Source organism: Oncorhynchus keta, chromosome 34 (genome assembly GCF_023373465.1).
Source record: "Oncorhynchus keta strain PuntledgeMale-10-30-2019 chromosome 34, Oket_V2, whole genome shotgun sequence".
Lineage (NCBI taxonomy): Eukaryota > Metazoa > Chordata > Actinopteri > Salmoniformes > Salmonidae > Oncorhynchus > Oncorhynchus keta.
The window spans coordinates 26,495,721-26,517,196 of NC_068454.1; the positions used below are offsets into that span (position 1 = coordinate 26,495,721).

Here is a 21,476-nt window from a genome sequence, read left to right on the forward strand (position 1 = left end):
CAGTACTGTAGTATTTTCCACATCATTGTTAATGTATTTTGCTCCTCTTTTTCTCCAGGCCCACCAGGCCCACCTGGAATCCCAGAGATTGACAATGTCAGCAGAAACGCTGTTACCATTTTCTGGAAGAGGCCAGTAAAAGATGGTGGAAGTGATATTAGAGGCTATCAGGTTGAGAGGAAAGAGAGAAGAGGAATGAGATGGGTGAGAGCATCGAAGAAAACGGTCTCTGACCTACGATACAAAGTACAAGGACTGACGGAAGGTGTTCAGTATGAATTCAGAGTAACAGCAGAAAACAAAGCTGGCTTTGGTGAACCCAGTGAACCATCTGCCCATGTGATGACAAAGGATATTGTGTGTAAGTAAACACAAAGGATATTTCTCAAAACAAATCATTTATTCCCTGCCGTCATTGTAAATAAGAAATTGTTCTTAATTTACCATAATAAATACAATTCAAATATATTTTTGAAAGTTATTATGAAGTGTAAACCAGTAGATCTAATAATACCAAATCAAAATTTGATTTGATTTGATTTACCCGGTGATAAGAAGTCTTGATATATGTCTTCTCTTTCTTCTTTTTAGATCCACCAGGACCTCCCTCCAACCCAAGAATTACTGACACCACCAAGACAACAGCCACATTCAACTGGGGTAGACCCCACTATGATGGTGGCCTGGATGTAGCAGGATACATTGTTGAGCACAAGAAGGAAGGACATGACGATTGGGTCACAGACGTCACAAGATTGAGAATTACAGAATATGTTGTGTCAAACCTGAAGGCTGGTGGGAACTACTATTTCAGAGTCAGAGCCATAAATACAGAGGGAGTTGGTGAACCAGCAGTGGTTGAAGAAATTGTTGAACTTAAGGACCGTGAGACACTTCCCGACTATGAGCTTGATGCTGAGTATAGAAGAACCCTTGTTGTCAGGGTCCGTGGATCCATTCGTATCTTTGTGCCAATTAAAGGACGTCCAGTTCCTGAAGTAACCTGGATGAAAGATAATGCCATTCTTGGCAAAGGTGGCCGTGAACACATTGATACTACGGAGTCGTATACTCTCCTGGTTATCCCTGACTGCACAAGATATGATGCTGGAAAATACATGCTGTCATTAGAGAATGTTGCTGGTAAGAGAGATGGATTTGTTAACGTCAGAGTACTGGATTCACCAGGACCACCTGTGAACCTGATACCACGTGAAATCACCAAAACAAGTATCACTATGCAGTGGGAAATACCCATTATTGATGGTGGATCAAAGATCATTAACTACGTCATTGAGAAGCGAGAGGCCACAAGAAAGGCTTACACAGTAATCACTACAACCTGGCAGAAATGCTCCTTCAAATTTGACAACTTGGATGAAGGCTCTGAATATTACTTCAGAGTATCTGCTGAAAATGATCTGGGCGTTGGCGAGCCAGCAGAGACACCTGAGACAATCAGAGCATCCCAAGCACCTACTGCCCCTGAAAATCTGTACGTCACTGACGTGTCAGCGGACACCGCAAGCCTTGCATGGACGAAGCCAAAACATGATGGTGGCAGTAGGATTACTGGATACGTTATTGAAGCACAGAAGAAGGACACAGACACATGGACCCATGTAACAACTGTAAAAGCTCTTGACTACACAGCCACAGATCTCATTGAAAATATGGAGTATGTGTTCCGCATCATGGCAGTCAACAGCTCTGGCAGAAGTGATCCACGTGAAAGCAGACCTGCTATCATTAGAGAGCAAACAACAGCGCCTGCATTTGACCTACGTGGAGTCTACCAGTCTTTGGTCATTGCGAAGGCTGGTGATAATGTGAAGGTTGAAATTCCGGTTCTGGGTCGCCCCAGACCAGCAGTTTCATGGAAGAGAGGTGAGGACACACTTAAACAGACGCAGAGAATCAATACGGATACTACTGCAACCTCAACTACTCTCCACATCAATGAGATCAAAAGGAGCGATGGTGGTCAATATTCGATGACTGGCAAGAATATACTTGGAACAACGACAGAGACAATTACTGTTGAAGTCCACGATATTCCAGGACCTCCTACTGGACCAATTAAGCTTGAAGAAGTTTCTTGTGACTACATTCTCTTATCATGGGAAGGTCCAGAGAATGATGGCGGTGTACCCATTAACAATTACATTGTTGAGGCTAGAGAAACCACAGGCACATCATGGGTTGAATTAGCAGCAACGGTTATCCGTACAACATTCAAGGCTGCTCGTCTCACAACAGGAATCATGTATCAGTTCCGTGTTAAAGCCCAGAACAGGTACGGCATTGGACCCTGTATAGTCTCAGAACAAGTGGTTGCTGCTTATCCATTTGATGTGCCAGGTCAACCAGGCATTCCTGAAATTGTCCACTTCAACAAGGATTCTATGACTATTAGCTGGGATGAACCAGCTTCCGATGGTGGAAGCCCCATTTTGGGATATCACATTGAAAGGAAAGAGAAGAACAGTATCCTGTGGCAGAAGATCAGCAAAGCACTTGTAGTAGGGAACATGTTCAAATCAACAGGCTTGGTGGACGGAATCGCCTATGAGTACCGCGTTATTGCTGAAAACATGGCTGGTTTGAGCAGGGCAAGCAAGCATTCTGAGACTACCTTTGCTCTGGATCCAGTGGACCCACCTGGCCAACCAATAGCATTGAATGTAACCAGACATGAGGTGACTCTTCAGTGGACAAGACCTGAAGGTGATGGAGGATTCTCAATAACTGGGTACCAAGTAGAAAAAAGAGAACTCCCAGACGGACGCTGGCTCAAGGCCAACTATAGCAACGTCCTTGAGACAACATTCACTGTTAGCGGTCTCACAGAGGATGCTACGTATGAGTTCCATGTTATGGCTAGAAACTCAGCTGGCGGTCTCAGTAAGCCATCTCTACCATCAGAGGAAATCACTTGCAGAGATGATGTTGAGGAGCCCAAACTTGAAGTTGATACAATCTATAATAGTACTGTGGTTGTGAAAGCGGGAGATGTCTTCAAACTTGCTGCCAGCGTAACAGGCAGACCAATACCAACACTGGTATGGACCAAAGACGGGAAGGAACTTGAAGATACAGCCAAGTTGGAAATCAAACTCTATGACTTTTCTACAACCTTAGTCAACAAAGATTCTCTAAGAAGGTGCGGTGGGACATTCACTTTAACTGCCAGCAATCCGGGTGGTTTTGCAAAGCATACCTTCAATGTTAAGATTCTTGATAGACCTGGACCTCCAGATGGTCCACTTGCTGTTACAGACGTCACTGCTGAGAAATGTATCCTCTCATGGCTGCCACCATCACATGATGGAGGTGCAAAGATTCTGCACTACATCATTGAGAAACGTGAAACAAGTAGACTTGCTTGGACAAATGTAGCAACAGACTTACAAGTTAACCGGTTTAAGGTAACCAAGTTGTTGAAGGGTAACGAGTATATCTTCAGAGTTATGGCTGTCAACATGTATGGAACTGGGGAGCCCCTTGAATCCGACCCAATGGTTTCTACAAATCCATATGTGCCAGCTGATGCTCCATCAACACCTGAGGTAACGACCATCACAAAGAACACCATGGTTGTTTGCTGGGAACGCCCTGATCACGACGGTGGAAGCGACATCTTCAACTATGTTGTTGAAAGGAGAGACAAAACTGGTCTTCGCTGGGTTAAATGCAACAAGAGGACTGTAACTGACTTGAGGTTCAAAGTATCGGGGCTCACACCAGGGCATGAATATGAATTCAGAATCATAGCAGAAAACAATGCTGGTTTAGGTACACCAAGTCCTTCCAGTGAATTCTACAAGGCAGTAGACACAATCTTCCAACCTGGACCACCTGGAAATCAAAGAGTCTTAGACACAACCAAATCATCCATTACAGTTGCCTGGAACAAACCTGTATATGATGGTGGTTCTGATATCATTGGATACGTTGTAGAGACCTGTCTACCTGAAGAAGATGAATGGACAATTCGGACCCCTAAGAAGGGATTAGTTGGGACCTCATTTACCATCACTAACCTGGTAGAAAACCAAGATTATAAAATCAACATTTGCGCAATTAACTGTGAAGGGGTTGGAGAGCCAGCACAAGTGCCTGGCACACCAATTGCGGAGGACAGGCTGCTTCCTCCTGATATTGACCTTGGTGCAGAGCTTCGTAAGGTTGTCTGCATTAGAGCTTGCGGCACATTGAGACTCTTTGTACCTATTAAAGGAAGACCAACTCCTGATGTCAAGTGGTCCAGAGAAAATGGAGAGCCTGTTACGAGAGCAACTATTGACACCACATCATCATTTACTGCTCTTATGGTTGAAAATGTTGACAGATTTGACAGTGGAAAGTACATGTTGACAGTGGAAAATGCCTCAGGAAGCAAAACTGCATATGTGAATGTCAGAGTGCTGGACACACCTGGAGCACCACAAAGCCTCATAATCAGGGAGGTCACCAGAGACTCAGTATCACTCATGTGGGATGCACCCCTTATTGATGGTGGCTCCAGAATTAGAAACTACGTTGTGGAGAAACGTGAATCAACACGAAAAGCTTACTCCACAGTTTGTGCTCAATGCGTTAAATCTAGCTGGAAGATTGGTGGCCTGGAGGAAGGAAACACATATTTCTTCAGAATTCTAGCTGAAAATGAATTTGGCATTGGACTTCCAATAGAGACTCCTGAGGCAGTCAGAGTATCAGAAAAACCACTTCCACCAGGCAAAGTAACCCTTGTTGATGTCACAGGCACCAGTGTCTCTCTGTCTTGGGAAAAACCAGATCACGATGGTGGTAGCAGAATCTCGGGATATATTGTTGAGATGCATGGCAAAGACAGTGAAACTTGGACCCAGTGTGCTGTTGCAAAAATCACACAGGCTGTTGTTCTTGGACTGACACAAGGTGAAGAATATATGTTCCGTGTGTCAGCACATAACGAAAAAGGAACCAGTGATCCTCGTCTACTTAGTGTACCTGTGGTAGCCAAAGATCTTGTTATTGCGCCAGTATTCAAGCTGCTGTTCACCACATTCAGTGTATTGGCAGGAGATGATCTCAAGATAGATTTGCCATATGCTGCTCACCCCAAAGCAGGTGTGACCTGGCTCAAGGATGGTGTCGCACTAAAAGAAACAACCAGAGTCAATGCTGATGCTACTGATACACATTTGCATCTTGTGGTCAAGGAAGCCAGCAGGGAGGATGTGGGAAAGTACACCATCAAACTTGTAAACACAGCTGGTGAATCAACAGTGGACATTGCAGTTGTTGTTCTTGATAAGCCTGGTCCTCCAACTGGCCCAATCACTGTTGATGAAGTCACTTCTGACAGTGTGGTACTGTCCTGGAACCCACCTACATATGTGGGTGGTTGTGCGATTAACAATTATGTAGTAGAAAAGAGGGAAACGTCCACCACAAACTGGCAGATTGTGTCTGCAACAGTTGCAAGAACCACCATTAAAGCAGCTCGGTTGAAGACTGGGTGTGAATATCAGTTCAGGATTGCTGCTGAAAACAGATATGGAAAGAGTCCAGTGCTTATATCAGAAAATATTGTTGCTCAATATCCATTTGATCTCCCAAGTGCACCAGGGACCCCAATTGTACAATCATCTACAAAGGACAGCATGGTTATCGTATGGGAGAAGCCTGGTAGTGATGGCGGGAGCAAGATTTTGGGATATCACCTCGAGAGTAAGGAAAGAAACAGCCTCCTCTGGGTTAAACAGAACAAACAACTGATCCCAGACTTGAGGTTCAAGCTCAGTGGTCTTGATGAAGGTATTGAATATGAGTACAGAGTTTATGCTGAAAATATTGTTGGCATTGGCAAAGCAAGTAAATTGTCAGAAATCCGTGTTGCAAGAGACCCCTGTGACAGTCCAGGCAAGCCTGAAGCTGTCATTGTCACAAGAGGAGCTGTCACTCTCCAATGGACTAAGCCAGAGTTAGATGGAGGTAGCAAAATCACTGGCTACTTTGTGGAGAAGAAAGAGCTGCCTGAAGGACGCTGGATGAAGGCCAGTTTCGCCAATGTCATTGAGACACAATTTATTGTTACTGGCTTAGTTGAAGACCAGTGCTATGAGTTCCGTGTCATTGCAAGAAATGCAGCAGGTGTTTACAGTCTTCCATCTGAGAGCACTGGGTCTATAACAGCAAAGGATGAAGTTGAACCTCCCAAAATAGAGATGGACTCAAAGTACTCTTCAACAATTGTTCTGATGGCAGGTGAATCGTTCAACATTTGTGCAGATATTTTTGGCAAACCTGTACCCTCAGTCCATTGGATGAAAAACGATGTCGAAATAAAGGAGGCTGCACGTCTTGAGATAAAGAACACCGCTTTTAAAGCATCATTGAGTGTTAAGGAGGCAATCCGTGTTGATGGAGGCCAATATCTCCTACTTTTGAAAAATGTAGGTGGAGAGAAGTCAGTGCACATCAATGTCAAAGTGTTAGACAGACCTGGTCCACCTGGAGGCCCAATTTCTATCTATGGAGTCACAAGTGAAAAGGCTTGTATTGCCTGGAGACCACCAGCACAAGATGGAGGTAGTGATGTTTCTCATTACATCGTTGAGAAGAGAGAGACTAGCAGATTGGTTTGGACTCTGGTTGAACCTAAAGTGCAGACTCTAAATCTTAAGATCATAAAACTTGTTCCTGGAAATGAGTATGTCTTCCGAGTGATTCCTGTGAACAAATACGGAATTGGTGAAGCTCTTGAATCTGAGCCAATGATTTCCAGAAATCAATTTGTAACACCTGATCCACCCACAGATGTGGAAGTCTCTACCATCACAAAAGATTCAATGGTGGTAACCTGGGAAAGACCTGAAAACGATGGTGGAAATGCCATTTCTGGATTTGTTATTGAGAAGCGTGATAAAGAAGGTGTGCGCTGGACCAGATGCAATAAGCGTACAGTGAGTGAGCTGCGCTTCAGAGTAGCAGGTCTTCTTGAAAACCGCAGTTATGAGTTCCGAGTTTCATCTGAGAATGCTGCTGGAGTTGGTAAACCGAGTGAACCAACTATTTACTACAAGGCATTGGATGCTATCTTCACATCAGGTCCACCAAATAATCCCAAAGTGACTGACACAACAAGAACATCCGTGTCCTTGTCATGGGGCAAACCTATCTATGATGGTGGCTGTGAGATTCAAGGATACTTAGTGGAGGCCTGTGAAGGAGCATCTGATGAATGGACAATATGCACTCCCCCTGCCGGAATCACACACACTACGTTTACAGTTAGAAAACTACTCGAGAAGCATGAGTATAAATTCAGGGTCTGTGCCATAAACAAGGTTGGTGTTGGTGAGCATGCAGATGTCCCTGGATCAGTTCTTCTAGAGGAGAAATTGGAAGCACCAGATCTTGAGCTTGACGCTGACATGAGGAAGATGATTAATGTCAGAGCTGGAAGCGCTCTTAGGTTGTTCATTCCTGTTAGGGGACGGCCGGCTCCTGAACTGAAGTGGGGAAAAGCTGATGGAGAACTCAAGGAGACGGCACAGATTGACAATACAAGCAATTATGCTTCACTCCTGATTGAAAATGTTGACAGATTTGACACTGGCAAGTACACTGTTACTGCAGAGAATTCCAGTGGAGTTAAATCTGTCTTCATCAGTGTCAGAGTACTTGATTCACCTAGTATGCCTGCAAATTTCGCTATCAAGGAGATAACAAAGAATTCAGTCACACTTACTTGGGAGCCACCTATTTTGGATGGTGGGTCTAAAATTAAGCAATATCATGTTGAGAAACGAGAAAGCACTAGGAAAGTGTATTCCCCTGTCACAACCTGTCATAAGATGTCATGGAAGATTGAACCACTTGTGGAGGGAAGTATCTATTTCTTCAGAGTTCTTGCTGAAAACGAGTGGGGTATTGGCTTACCTGCAGAGACCCCTGAACCCGTAAAGATTTCAGAGGTACCTCAACCTCCCGGTAAAGTTACAGTTCTAGACGTGACACGGAACAGTGTCTCTCTTAAGTGGGAGAAACCAGATCATGATGGAGGCAGCAGAATAAGCCATTATGAGATTGAAATGCAAGCCAAAGATAGTGACAAATGGACACTATGTGCTCAATGTAAATACCTTGAAACTACTGTCACTAGCTTAGTCCAAGGAGAGGAGTATCAATTCAGAGTAATTGCTGTTAATAGCAAAGGAAAGAGTGACTCTAGACTTCTGGCCAGTCCAGTAGTAGCAAAGGACCTTGTCATTGAACCTGACATAAGACCTAAATTAACACAGTACAGCGTACAGGTTGGCTATGATCTGAAGATTGAAGTTCCCATTGCTGGACATCCTAAACCAGTCATTACATGGACAAAGGATGGTGCTGCCCTGAAACAAACCACAAGAGTTAATGTTGTCGACAGTGCACGCAACACACATCTAACCATCAAAGAAGCAACAAAAGACGATGGTGGATTGTATAGTATTAATATTACCAATATGCTTGGATCCAAAGATGCCACCATTGAAGTAATCACACTAGATAAACCTGGCCCACCAACAGGCCCAATCAAGATGGATGACATAAGTGCTGAAAGTATCACACTTACCTGGGAACCACCTGCATACACTGGTGGCTGCCCAATTTCAAATTACGTTGTCCAGAAAAGAGATACAACCACAACTAACTGGGTTGTAGTCTCTGCCACTGTGGCGAGAAATACCCTGAAAGTGACAAATCTAAAAACAGGTGCAGAATACCAATTTAGGATCTTTGCTGAAAACAGATATGGCAAAAGTTATGCTATTGATTCTGAACCTGTCCTTGCCCAGTATCCCTTCAAGGAGCCAGGACCACCAGGAACACCTTACGTATCTTCATATACTAAGGATTACATGGTTGTGGAATGGCACAAACCCATTTCAGATGGAGGCAGTGCCATTTTTGGCTATCACATTGAGAGAAAGGAAAAGAACAGTATCCTTTGGACAAAGATCAATAAATCCCTCATCCAAGACTGTAGATTTAAATCTACTCCTTTGGAGGAAGGTATAGAATATGAGTTTAGAGTGTCTGCTGAGAATATCGTTGGCATTGGCGCGTGCAGCAAACTCTCTGAGGGATATGTAGCACGTGACCCATGTGATCCTCCTGGCACCCCAGAGGCTATCATTGTAACCAGGCACTCTGTGAAACTGAAGTGGACAAGACCACAGTATGATGGTGGCAGTCTGATCACAGGCTATGTGGTAGAGAAACGCGATCTCCCAGAGGGAAGATGGATGAAGGCAAGTTTCACAAATGTCATTGAAACTGTATTCACAGTTCTGGGTCTAACTGAGGATTGCAAATATGACTTCAGAGTCATAGCTAGGAATGCCGCTGGATCTATCAGCAAGCCCTCTCAGAGCACCGGATCCATCACAGCAAAGGATGAAGTTGATCCACCAAAATGTGAAGTTGACTCAGTGTACAGCCAGGTTGTTATCATCAATGCTGGGGAAACATTTACACTTGAGGCCGCTGTACAAGGAAAGCCAATTCCAGCAGCTCAATGGTTCAAGAGTGATGTATTAGTGGAGAACTCAGCAAGGGCTGAGATTATGAACTCAGATTTCCAAGCAAAGCTTGTTGTCAAAGATGCTATCAGAGTGGATGGAGGACAATATACGTTGCTTCTAACTAATGTTGCTGGAGATAAAACTGCAACGTTCAATGTGAGAGTACTGGACAGACCTGGGCCCTCTCAGGGACCCCTCACTGTTAGCAATGTCACATGTGAGAAATGTTCACTGTCCTGGCTTCCTCCAAGAGCTGACGGTGGAAGCAGTATTTCCCACTACGTCATTCAAAAGAGAGAAACTAGCCGTCTTGCATGGACTGTAGTTGCTAGTGATTGTGGAGCTACAATGTTCAAAGTCACAAAGCTTCTGAAGGGAAATGAGTACATCTTCCGTGTTATGGCTGTAAACAAATTTGGTACTGGTGAACCTCTTGAATCAGTCCCAGTTATAATGAGAAATCAATTTGTTACTCCTGGACCACCTCAAGAATTGGAAATAGCCAATATTGCAAGGGATTCCATGACTGTGTGCTGGACTCGCCCAGAGGTTGATGGTGGAAGTGAGATTGCTGGTTACATTGTTGAGAAGAGAGATAGAGCTGGAATCAGATGGACAAAATGCAACAAACGCAGAGTCACAGACCTTCGCTTCAGAGTGACAGGCCTGACAGAGGATCATGAATATGAATTCAGATTATCTGCTGAGAATGCTGCAGGAATCGGCCAACCAACTGAACCAACTGCTTACACCAAAGCCTGTGATCCAACATTTGAACCTGGCGCTCCCACTAATGCACATGTGGTTGATACTACCAAGAACTCCATTACACTCGCATGGAGTAGGCCCATTTACGACGGTGGTGTCAATATCCAGGGATATGCTGTGGAGATCTGCAAAGCCGATGAGGAGGAATGGACTCTATGCACACCACCAACAGGCGTGAATGCCACTACCTTCAAAATCACCAAACTTATCGAGCATCAAGAATATAAGGTGCAAGTATGTGCCATCAATAAATTGGGTGTTGGTGAACCTGCTGAGATTTTAGGAACTGTAAAACCAGTGGATGCAATGTTCGCCCCAGAGATTGAGCTGGATTCAGAGCTAAGGAAAGGAGTCGTTGTGCGTGCTGGAGGATCCATGAGGATCAATATTCCATTCAAAGGACGTCCTACTCCAGAAATAAGCTGGTCCAAGGATGAGGGTGACTTCACTAACAAAGTTCAAATTGAGAAAGGCGCCGATTTTACTCAACTGTCAGTAGACATCTGTGACAGAAATGATGCTGGAAAGTACACTCTGACCCTGGAAAACAGCAGTGGTTCCAAGTCTGCATTTGTTTCCGTCAAAGTACTTGATACACCAGGAGCACCCGTAAACTTCACAGTGAAAGATATTAAGAAAAACTCTGTCAATCTTGTTTGGGAGCCCCCACTCATTGACGGAGGTGCGAGGGTCAAGCATTACTTTGTTGAGAAGCGTGAATCCACTAGGAAAGCTTATTCCAACATTTCAAACAAGTGTACAAGGAACAGTTTCCATGTGGGAGATCTCATTGAGGGGGTTATTTATTACTTCAGAGTTATGGCTGAGAATGAATATGGTGTAGGCCTGGCAGCAGAAACAGCTGAGCCAGTGAAGACATCAGAAGTCCCTCTGCCTGTAGGAAAAATCACATTGACTGAAGTGACTAAGACAACTGCCTCAATGGCATGGGAAAAACCAGACCATGACGGTGGAAGTAGAATAATGGGATACTACATAGAAATGCTGCCTGCAGGATCAGAGGAATGGATCCTATCCACAACCACAAAAACATGTGAGGGAACTGTAGAAGGCCTAACCGCAGGACAAGAATACCAATTCAGAGTTTCAGCCTTTAATGACAAAGGAAAGAGTGACACAAGGGTATTAGCTGCCCCTGTCACAGCTAAAGATCTAACTATTGAACCAAGTTTTGTAATGGCATTCAACACCTTTAGTGTCCAACATGGTGAAGATCTGAAGATAGAAATACCAGTGAGAGGACGCCCAGCACCAAAAGTGGTATGGACAAAGGATGGACAGGCAATTAAAGAGACAACCAGGTTGAATGTTTCAAGAACAGCATCATCAACAATCCTTGCAATAAAAGAGGCAACCAGAGCGGATTCTGGCAAGTACAAAATCACAGCTACCAACAGTATAGGAGAAAAAGTTGCAGAAATCGGAGTGATCATCCTTGATAAACCTGGCCCAGTCACAGGACCTATAAAGATTGAGGAAGTGAGTTCCAATTATGTCAACCTCGCATGGGAACCACCTGCGTACACAGGAGGTTGTCAAATAAACAATTACATTGTGGAAAAGCGTGACACAACAACCGTAGCATGGCAGTGTGTGTCTGCTACCATTGCAAGAACAACTATCAAAGTTACCAAGCTGAAAACCGGTACTGAATACCAGTTTAGGGTGTTTGCAGAAAACAGATATGGAAAGAGTCCGTCATTGGACTCAGCAGCTGTTGTTGTGCAATATCCTTTCAGTGAACCTCTTGCACCTGGTACTCCGTTTGTGTCATCAGTGACAAAGGATCACATGGTTGTTGAATGGAAAGTACCAACCAGTGATGGAGGTAGTCCAATCCTTGGTTACCACCTCGAACGCAAAGAGAAGAACAGCATTCTCTGGACGAAGTTGAACAAACTGCTCATTCCTGACTGTCGATTCAAAACAAATGAACTTGAAGAGGGCATTGAGTATGAATTCAAGGTCTTTGCTGAGAACATTGCTGGCTTGAGTCCACCTAGCAAGATTTCTGATGTTTATGTCGCCAGAGACCCATGTGATCCACCTGGTACCCCTGAGGCTATTGATATTACCAGGAACCACGTTACACTGTCATGGAAAAAGCCCCAGTATGATGGTGGTAGCCTAATCACAGGCTATGTTGTTGAAAGGAAGAAGCTTCCTGATGCCCGTTGGATGAAGGCTAGCTTCACAAATGTAATTGAGACTCAATTCACAATCTCAGGTCTGACTGAAGAGTGTGAGTATGAGTTTAGAGTAATTGCAAGGAATGCATCTGGTATTTTCAGTGCTCCCTCTGAAAGCACTGGAGCTATTACTGCTAAAGATGAAATTGAAGCACCAACAGCATCAATGGATCCCAAATTCAAGGACTGTATTGTCATCCATGCTGGTGAAACATTTGTTATTGATGCTGATATTTTGGGAAAACCACTCCCTGAAATCACATGGTTGAAAGATGGAAAAGAAATCGACCAAACTACCCCAAGAATGGAGATCAAAACAACCATTCAACGTACTATTCTAACAGTCAAGGAATGTATCAGAGTAGATGGTGGACACTTTGTCCTGAGTCTTAGCAACGTTGGTGGAACAAAATCTATTCCCGTCAACGTGAAAGTCCTTGATAGACCTGGTCCACCCGAAGGTCCAATGAAGATAACTGGCGTGACTTCCGAGAAAGCCTATCTTCACTGGAGTCATCCATTACATGATGGCGGTGCCAGCTGTTCTCATTATATAATTGAGAAGAGGGAAACCAGCAGATTGTCATGGACTGTAGTCGAACCCAGAATCCAAGCTGTCAGCTACAAAGTGACTAAACTCTTGCCTGGCAATGAGTACATCTTCAGAGTTACAGCAGTAAATAAGTTTGGCATTGGCGAACCTCTTGAATCAGACCCAATTATTGCACGTAATCCTTTTGTGACACCCAGTGCTCCCTCAACACCTGAAGCAAGTGCTATTACAAGGGACTCAATGGTCCTTACATGGGAACGTCCAGCAGATAATGGTGGCTCAGATATTGATGGCTATGTCCTGGAGAAACGAGATAAAGAGGGCATTAGATGGACAAAATGTAACAAGAAAAGACTTAATGACATCAGGTTCAGATGTACCGGACTCGCCGAGGGACATTCCTATGAGTTCAGAGTGTCTGCTGAAAATGCTGCTGGTGTGGGAGTGCCAAGTGCACCAACAGAATACATAAAAGCCTGTGATGCCACATATCCACCTGGTCCTCCTAACAACCCTAAGGTGACAGACCACTCAAGCACAACTGTGTCACTTTCATGGACAAGACCCATCTATGATGGTGGAGCAGCCATCAAAGGATATGTTGTTGAGATGAGAGAAGAAGGAGATGAAGAATGGATAACCTGTACACCGCCAACTGGTGTACAAGCAACACACTTTACTGTGAAAAAACTGAGGGAAAATGCTGAATACTATTTCCGCATCTGTGCAATTAACATTGAAGGAGTTGGTGAGCATGTTGATGTTCCAGGGTCTGTAGTTGCATCTGAAAGACTTGAGGCCCCTGAGATTGAACTTGATTCAGACCTTAGGAAAATGGTCCAAGTACGGGCAAGTGCAACACTGCGTTTGTTTGTGACAATCAAAGGAAAACCTGAACCTGAAGTAAAGTGGTCCAAGATGGATGGCCCTCTTACTGAGCGTGCACAAATTGAGGTCACAAGCTCCTACACAATGCTTGTCATCGACAATGTCAATAGATTTGACACTGGCAAGTATGTGTTGACTCTTGAGAACCTTAGTGGTCAAAAATCAGCATTCATTAATGTCAGGGTGTTGGACTCACCAAGTGCCCCTGAGAACTTTGAAGTCAAGGATATTAAGAGAGATTCTGTATCACTATCCTGGGAGCCTCCTATGATTGACGGTGGAGCTAAGGTCACCCATTACATTGTGGAAAAGAGAGATAACACAAGACTGGCATTTACAAGTGTTTCAAATAACTGTGTAAGAAATTCCATGAAGATTGATGACCTTAAGGAGGGCGGAATTTACTATTTCCGCGTCAAAGCTGTCAATGAGCTTGGTGTGGGTTTGCCAGCAGAAACAACAGAACCAATCAAGGTATCCCAAGCCCCCTTGCCTCCTGGCAAAGTTACGGTTGTAGATGTTACTCGCGACAGTGTCAGTCTCGCATGGGAAAAGCCTGATCATGATGGTGGTAGCAAAATCACAAGCTATACAGTAGAAATGAAAACCATGGGCGATGAGAAATGGACTGTATGCACTGAGATTAAAGCATTGGAAGCAACTATTGGTGGACTCACAACTGGTGAGGAATATTCATTTAGGATTACTGCTGTCAATGACAAAGGCAAGAGTGAACCTAAGCCACTGGCAGACCCTGTCGTAGTAAAGGACATTACAATCGAACCTATCATCGATCTGATGTTCAACACATACAGTGTCAAGGCAGGAGATGATCTGAAGATTGATGTTCCATTCAGAGGCAGACCTGAACCTGAGGTGGCATGGAAAAAAGATGGAGCTGTATTGAAGCAGACAACTAGGGTGAATGTTCTTACAGCAAAAAATTCATCGAAAATTACTATCAAAGACGCAACCAGGGAGGACTTTGGGAAGTATGAGATCAATTTAACCAACACAGTTGGCAAGAAATCAGCGACAATAGCTGTTATCATCTTGGATAAACCTGGTCCACCAGGTGCAATCAAGGTAGATGAAGTGAGTGCTGACAATATTTCACTGTCTTGGGATGCCCCACTCTACGATGGAGGATGTCAAATCAACAACTATGTTGTGGAGAAGAGAGATACTACCACTACAACATGGCAGATAGTTTCAGCCACAGTTGCCAGAACATCAATTAAAGTTCCCCGCTTGACACAAGGCACTGAATATCAGTTCCGTATTGCAGCTGAAAATCGTTACGGCAAGAGCCATGCTGTGGACTCCGCTCCAATTGTTGCACAGTACCCCTTCGAGACACCTGGCCTTCCCACATCCCTCCACGTTGCCCATGCTACAAAGTCTGGCATTTTGGTTGCATGGGGTAAACCAGCCAGTGACGGCGGAAGTCCAATCATTGGTTATCACCTGGAAATGAAAGACCATAGCAGTATTCTCTGGACAAAGATCAACAGAGGTATCATTGCTGAAACAGAATACAAAGTGATTGGGATTGAGGAAGGCTTACTGTATGAGTTCCGTGTTTATGCTCAGAATATTGCTGGAATTGGACCTTGCACCAAAGCCTCTGATCCTGTAGCTGCAAGAGATCCTTGTGATCCACCTGTTAACCTTGAGGTCATTGACATCACAAGAACTTCAGTTTCCATTACTTGGCAGGCGCCAGAGAATGATGGTGGAGCCAAGGTGACTGGCTACATTGTTGAACGCAGGGAGCTTCCAGATGGCCGTTGGCTGAAGTGCAATTTCGCCAGTCTCCAGGACACATACTTTGACATTACAGGCCTTACAGAGGACGTACAATATGACTTCCATGTTATTGCAAAGAATGCAGCTGGCTTACTCAGTGAGCCATCACTGAGTACAGGTGCCATCACAGTCAAGGATGAGGTGGATTCACCTCGCATTGAGTTGGAAGACAGGTTTAGGCAATTAGTAGTTGTCAAAGCTGGAGATATTTTGAGAATCGATGCAGATATTTCTGGGCGTCCACGCCCAGTCATTGCATGGACAAAGGATGGTAAAGAAATTGATGCCAAGGCAAGAGTGGAGATTACTTCAACACACAGCACCACCACATTAATAGTCAGAGACACTATCAGAAGAGACACTGGCCAGTACATTGTAACTCTACAGAACGTTGCTGGCACAAGGTCCTTGGCTGTAAACTGTAAGGTCCTTGACCGCCCTGGACCATCCTCTGGACCATTGGCGGTCACTGGTCTGACAGCAGAGAAGTGCACTTTGACCTGGGGACCACCTCAAGAAAACGGTGGTGCAGAAATCATGCACTACATTGTTGAGAAACGTGAAACCAGCCGCCTCGCCTGGACTTTAGTATATGGCGATATGAAAGCTACAACATGCAAAGTCACCAAACTGCTTAAAGGAAATGAATACATCTTCAGAGTAAGGGGAGTGAACAAATATGGAGACGGTGAAGCCCTGGAGAGTGAGCCCACCAGAGCCAAGAATGCATACACTGTCCCTGCAGCACCAACAGATGTTCAAATCACGAGTATCACAAGTGATGCAATGACAATCTGCTGGGAAAGACCAGAATCCGATGGAGGAAGCAGCATTTATGGCTATGTCATTGAGAAACGAGAGAAAATAGGATTGCGCTGGGTACGAGTGAACAAAAAGCCTGTGTATGACCTCAGGGTCAAGGCATCCAATCTTCGTGAGGGAGCTGAATATGAGTACAGAGTCTATGCAGAAAATGCTGCAGGCTTGAGCCTCCCAAGTATTCCTACCGAACTAACAAAGGCGGAGGATCCCCAATTCCTGCCATCTCCACCATCTAAACCTAAAGTTATTGACTCCTCCAAGACTACTGTTTCTCTTTCATGGAACAAGCCATTGTTTGATGGTGGTGCTCCTGTGACAGGATACTGTGTTGAATATAGGAGAACAGATGAATACGATGATGACTGGTGTGTCGGTGTTTCAAACACAAAGAACACTGAATTCACCGTCGTTGGATTAACTTCTGGAGCAGAATATATATTTGTTGTCAGATCAATCAACAAGATTGGTCTCAGTGAGCCAAGCGCCCCTACGGATCCACAGGTGGCAAAGGAGAGAGAAGAGGAACCAGTATTTGATATCAGCAATGAGATGCGAAAGACACTCATTGTAAAGGACGGTAGTTCATTCACTCTAACTGTGCCATTCAGGGGAAAGCCCATTCCTAATGTTATGTGGACTAAGGCTGCTGTTGACCTGAGAGTGAGGGCCAGTATTGATACTACTGATACCTTCACATCTATCACAGTGGAACAAGCAACAAGAGATGACTCTGGAAAATATACTGTGACTCTCCAAAACATAGCTGGAAAGGTTGCATGTACATTAAATGTAAGGGTTCTGGACTCTCCTGGCCCACCATCTCATGTTGGGTTCAAGGATGTTACAAAGAGCTCTGCAACAGTTACATGGGATACCCCAGATAATGAAGGTGGCGCTGCGGTAAAGAACTACCTTGTTGATATTCGTGAGGCAAGCAAAAAGGGATGGACCAGACTCACAGATACCTGCCATCGTCTGACCTACAAAGTAACAGACCTGGTGGAGGGAGGAGTATACTACTTTAGAGTCATGGGTGAAAATGAATATGGAGTTGGTGTATCAGCTGAGACCAAAGATGGAGCAAAGATTACAGGTATGGTAGAATTGAAAATAGAAAAAACATTTAAGTTTAAGATGTTTCTTTTATTATATGATGTTGTAAAAATGTCCATGTTTCTTCTTGATTTCAGAAAAACCCAGCCCACCAGCATCACTTGGAGTCACCGATATCACCAAGGAAAGTGTTTCACTTGCTTGGGGAAAGCCCGAGCAAGACGGAGGTAGCAGAATCACCAGTTACCAAATCGATGCTCTTGAGAAGGGTCAGGATAAATGGGTGAATGTTGGTGTCACCAAGTTCACCCACATTGTGGTCTATGGTCTGACGCAAAATGCTGAATACTTCTTCAGAGTTCGTGCTGAAAACCATGCTGGGTTCAGTGATGCTAAAGACATGATTCTGCCTGTAACAGTTAAAGACCAGCATGGTGAGTTTTTCCCCAGTCCTACATTTTATAGTGAGGGTACAAAATTGCTGAGCATAATCCAATATAGTACTACATTATGTGTGTAAAGCTGGTTAAAAAAACATATTCTTACATGTAGAGTGTTTCATTTTGATTTGACATCTTCAAATAGATAATAATTATTACTTTTCCTTAATAATGATCCATATTCTTTCAACAGAACCTCCTGAGATCAACATGAAGATGTTCCCCCACAATACAGTCTATGTCAGAGCAGGATCAAACCTGAAATGTGAGATCCCACTTACTGGCAGACCTATGCCAAAGGTTTCTCTTTCAAAGGACAATGTTGCACTGAAGTCAACTATGAGATTCAACTCTGAAGTAACTCCTGAATACCTCATCATTACTCTTCGTGAGAGCATTGCTATTGATTCAGGAAGATATGACATCTGTGCCTCCAACACAAGTGGAACCACCAAGTCTTTCGTTAACATTGTGGTCCTGGATAGACCAAGCGCCCCAGTTGGTCCTGTGGAAATGACTGACGTGACAGAAGACAGTGTGAGTCTGAAGTGGTGTCCTCCTCGTTATGATGGTGGAAGCACCATTTCAAATTACATCATCCTCAAACGTGAAACAACCAACGCCAACTGGACTGAGATCTCCTCGGCCGTCGCAAGATGCACCATGAAAATCATGAAGCTTACAACAGGACTGGAGTACCAGTTCAGAATCAGGGCTGAGAATCGCTACGGTGTCAGTGAGCACATTGACTCTCCAATCGTCAGAGTAGATCTGCCCTACAGTGAGTTTTATACCACTCTATTAATTTATGTGTTCTGTTCGTACTGTATATATACACCTGCATATTTAAAAAATACGGAATATACAAAATATTATTTTCTTTCATTTTAGCCGTCCCTGTAGCTCCATCAGCTCCTATGGTTACATCTGTAACCAGAGAGAGCATCACTGTAGCCTGGAAGGAGCCAGCCTCCAATGGAGGAAGCCATGTCTTTGGATACCACCTGGAAATAAAGGATAGAAACAGCATCTGTTGGCAGAAGGTTAACAAGACTGTTATCCGTGCCACACACTACAAAGTGCCAGACATTGCTGCCGGCCTCATCTATGAGTTCAGGGTTACAGCAGAAAACGCAGCTGGATGCAGTCCGCTCAGCAAAATCTCAGACGCAGTACTTGCAATTGACGCTTGCGGTAAGTCGACTTGGTTACTGTCATTTTCGTGATTGAATACTACTGTGTGTCCTCTAAACTTAACAAATCATCTACGGTATCTGAACCTCCACATCTGTTTTTGCAGAGCCTCCAACCAATGTCAGGATCACTGACATCACAAAGACTTCCATCAGCATTGCATGGCAGAAGCCCAATTATGATGGCGGTAGCAAGATCACAGGATACCTGATTGAGAAGAAAGAGGGCCAGAAGGACAGATGGACGAAGGCTAACTTGACCAATGTTTCTGACACACATTATACTGTGACAGGACTTACTCAGGATGAGACCTATGAATTCAGAATCATGGCAAAGAATGCAGTTGGATCAATTAGCAATCCATCCATCATTGCAGGCCCTGCAACTTGCGTGGATACATATGGTGGGTTATGTTCCAAATATGATAAAAGTAGGAATTTAACATTTCATTGAACATTCCATTGAACTATTAGTTAATGTAATGCATCTTATGTGTTATATCATAGGTGCCCCTGAGATTGAAATTCCTGATGAATATCGCGAGGTTGTGAAACACAAAGCTGGAACCACTGTCGAGCTTAGATTTGGAATCATTGCCAAACCAGCACCGACAATTGAGTGGTACAAGGACAGAAAGGAACTTGAGTCCGGTGCCCAGGCTCAGCTGGTACAGAAGAACGCTGCTGATAGTTCCACTCTTATCATCAGGGATACCACACGTCTCAACTCTGGAACATATGAGATGAGGCTTAAAAACTCTTTGGGCTCAGCATATGCCTATGTCAGAGTACAAATTCTTGGTACGTATTGCTCCTTATCATTTTTATTTTGGTACCTGTATGTCTACACTATTGGCACAGTATCGAAAATCATATGGAAAGTTACTCAATACTCAGTAGTCAATACTCAATAGTTACTCAATATCTCTAATTAGCAAATAACCAAAACAATTCATGTGCAAAGTGACATAGTATTATTCAAATGTTTTGTCTTTATCAGATAAACCAGGACCACCACCTGGCAAGATTCAGCTCAAAAAGGTCACTGCTAACAGTATCACCATAATGTGGGATCCTCCTGAGGACGAGGGTGGCGCAATGGTAACCCACTACATTGTGGAGAAACGGGAGGCCAGTAGAATTCAATGGTCCATTATCTCTGAGAATTGGGCGGAATGTATTGTGAATGTCCCAAGACTGATCAAAGGCAATGAGTACATCTTCAGAGTCCGAGGAGTGAACAAATATGGAGTTGGAGACCCACTGGAATCTGAACCCGTAGAAGCAAAGAATGCCTTTGGTAAGGATAAAACAAGCAACATCTGTCCAGCTACCTGAACATTTAGTATTTTGGTCCCAACGTGATCTAACATGAATATATTTTTTTGCAGTTCCTCCAAGTCAACCTTCCAAGCCTCAAGTCACCATGATCACACACTCCTCAATGACGGTGGTATGGGAAAGACCTGGAATTGATGGTGGAAGTGACATTGATGGATATTACCTGGAAAAACGAGAGAAGACAAGCTTGCGTTGGTTCAAGGTTATCAAAAACACCATTCGTGATACAAGACAGAAAGTCAGCAACCTGCTCACTGGAAAGGACTATCAATATCGTGTATGTGCTGTCAATAAGGCTGGAGCTGGTCCATACTCCGAAGAGTCTGACCTCTTCAAAGCTGCTGATGCAGTTGGTATGTTATTCTCCTCATTGCCATCCTGGAACATAACATTTACATTTGGGTTATTTGGCAGACACTCTTATCCACAGCAACTTACAGTCAGAACATAGCGTGTTTCATGTTTCTTCTACTACTTGTTCATTACATTTCTCTTACATTTAACAATGTATTTTTTTCTTAATTTTAGACCCACCAGGTGAACCAACCAAACTCAGAGTGGTCGACTCCACCAAAACATCCATCACCCTGGGATGGGTGGCGCCAGTGTATGATGGTGGCAGCGAGATCACCAGCTATATCGTTGAGCAGATGAACTCTGAAGAAAGGGAATGGGTTGTCATCAGCCACAATGGAGAAGTGAGGACAACAGAGTATGTTGTGAATCACCTGAAACCAGGAACCTATTACTTCTTCCGTGTATCTGCTGTCAACTGTCTGGGACCCAGTCAACCAATCGAGATGTACCAGCCTGTTCAATCCAAGGATATTCTTGGTTCG

The 21,476-nt window shown here is 44.0% G+C and overlaps 1 protein-coding gene across 1 annotated transcript in view; it reads left to right on the plus strand.

The window, feature by feature from the left end:
- LOC118366639 (titin-like) overlaps window positions 1-21,476 on the plus strand; it is a 180,290-nt gene that overhangs the window by 130,404 nt on the left and 28,410 nt on the right. Inside the window, exons 177-186 of the mRNA XM_052493512.1 lie at window positions 59-361; window positions 592-17,703; window positions 17,801-18,097; window positions 18,297-18,884; window positions 18,995-19,297; window positions 19,404-19,700; window positions 19,804-20,097; window positions 20,297-20,596; window positions 20,688-20,990; window positions 21,166-21,471. Coding sequence (XP_052349472.1) covers window positions 59-361; window positions 592-17,703; window positions 17,801-18,097; window positions 18,297-18,884; window positions 18,995-19,297; window positions 19,404-19,700; window positions 19,804-20,097; window positions 20,297-20,596; window positions 20,688-20,990; window positions 21,166-21,471 — 20,103 coding nt within the window. The remainder of the gene's footprint in view (window positions 1-58; window positions 362-591; window positions 17,704-17,800; window positions 18,098-18,296; window positions 18,885-18,994; window positions 19,298-19,403; window positions 19,701-19,803; window positions 20,098-20,296; window positions 20,597-20,687; window positions 20,991-21,165; window positions 21,472-21,476) is intronic.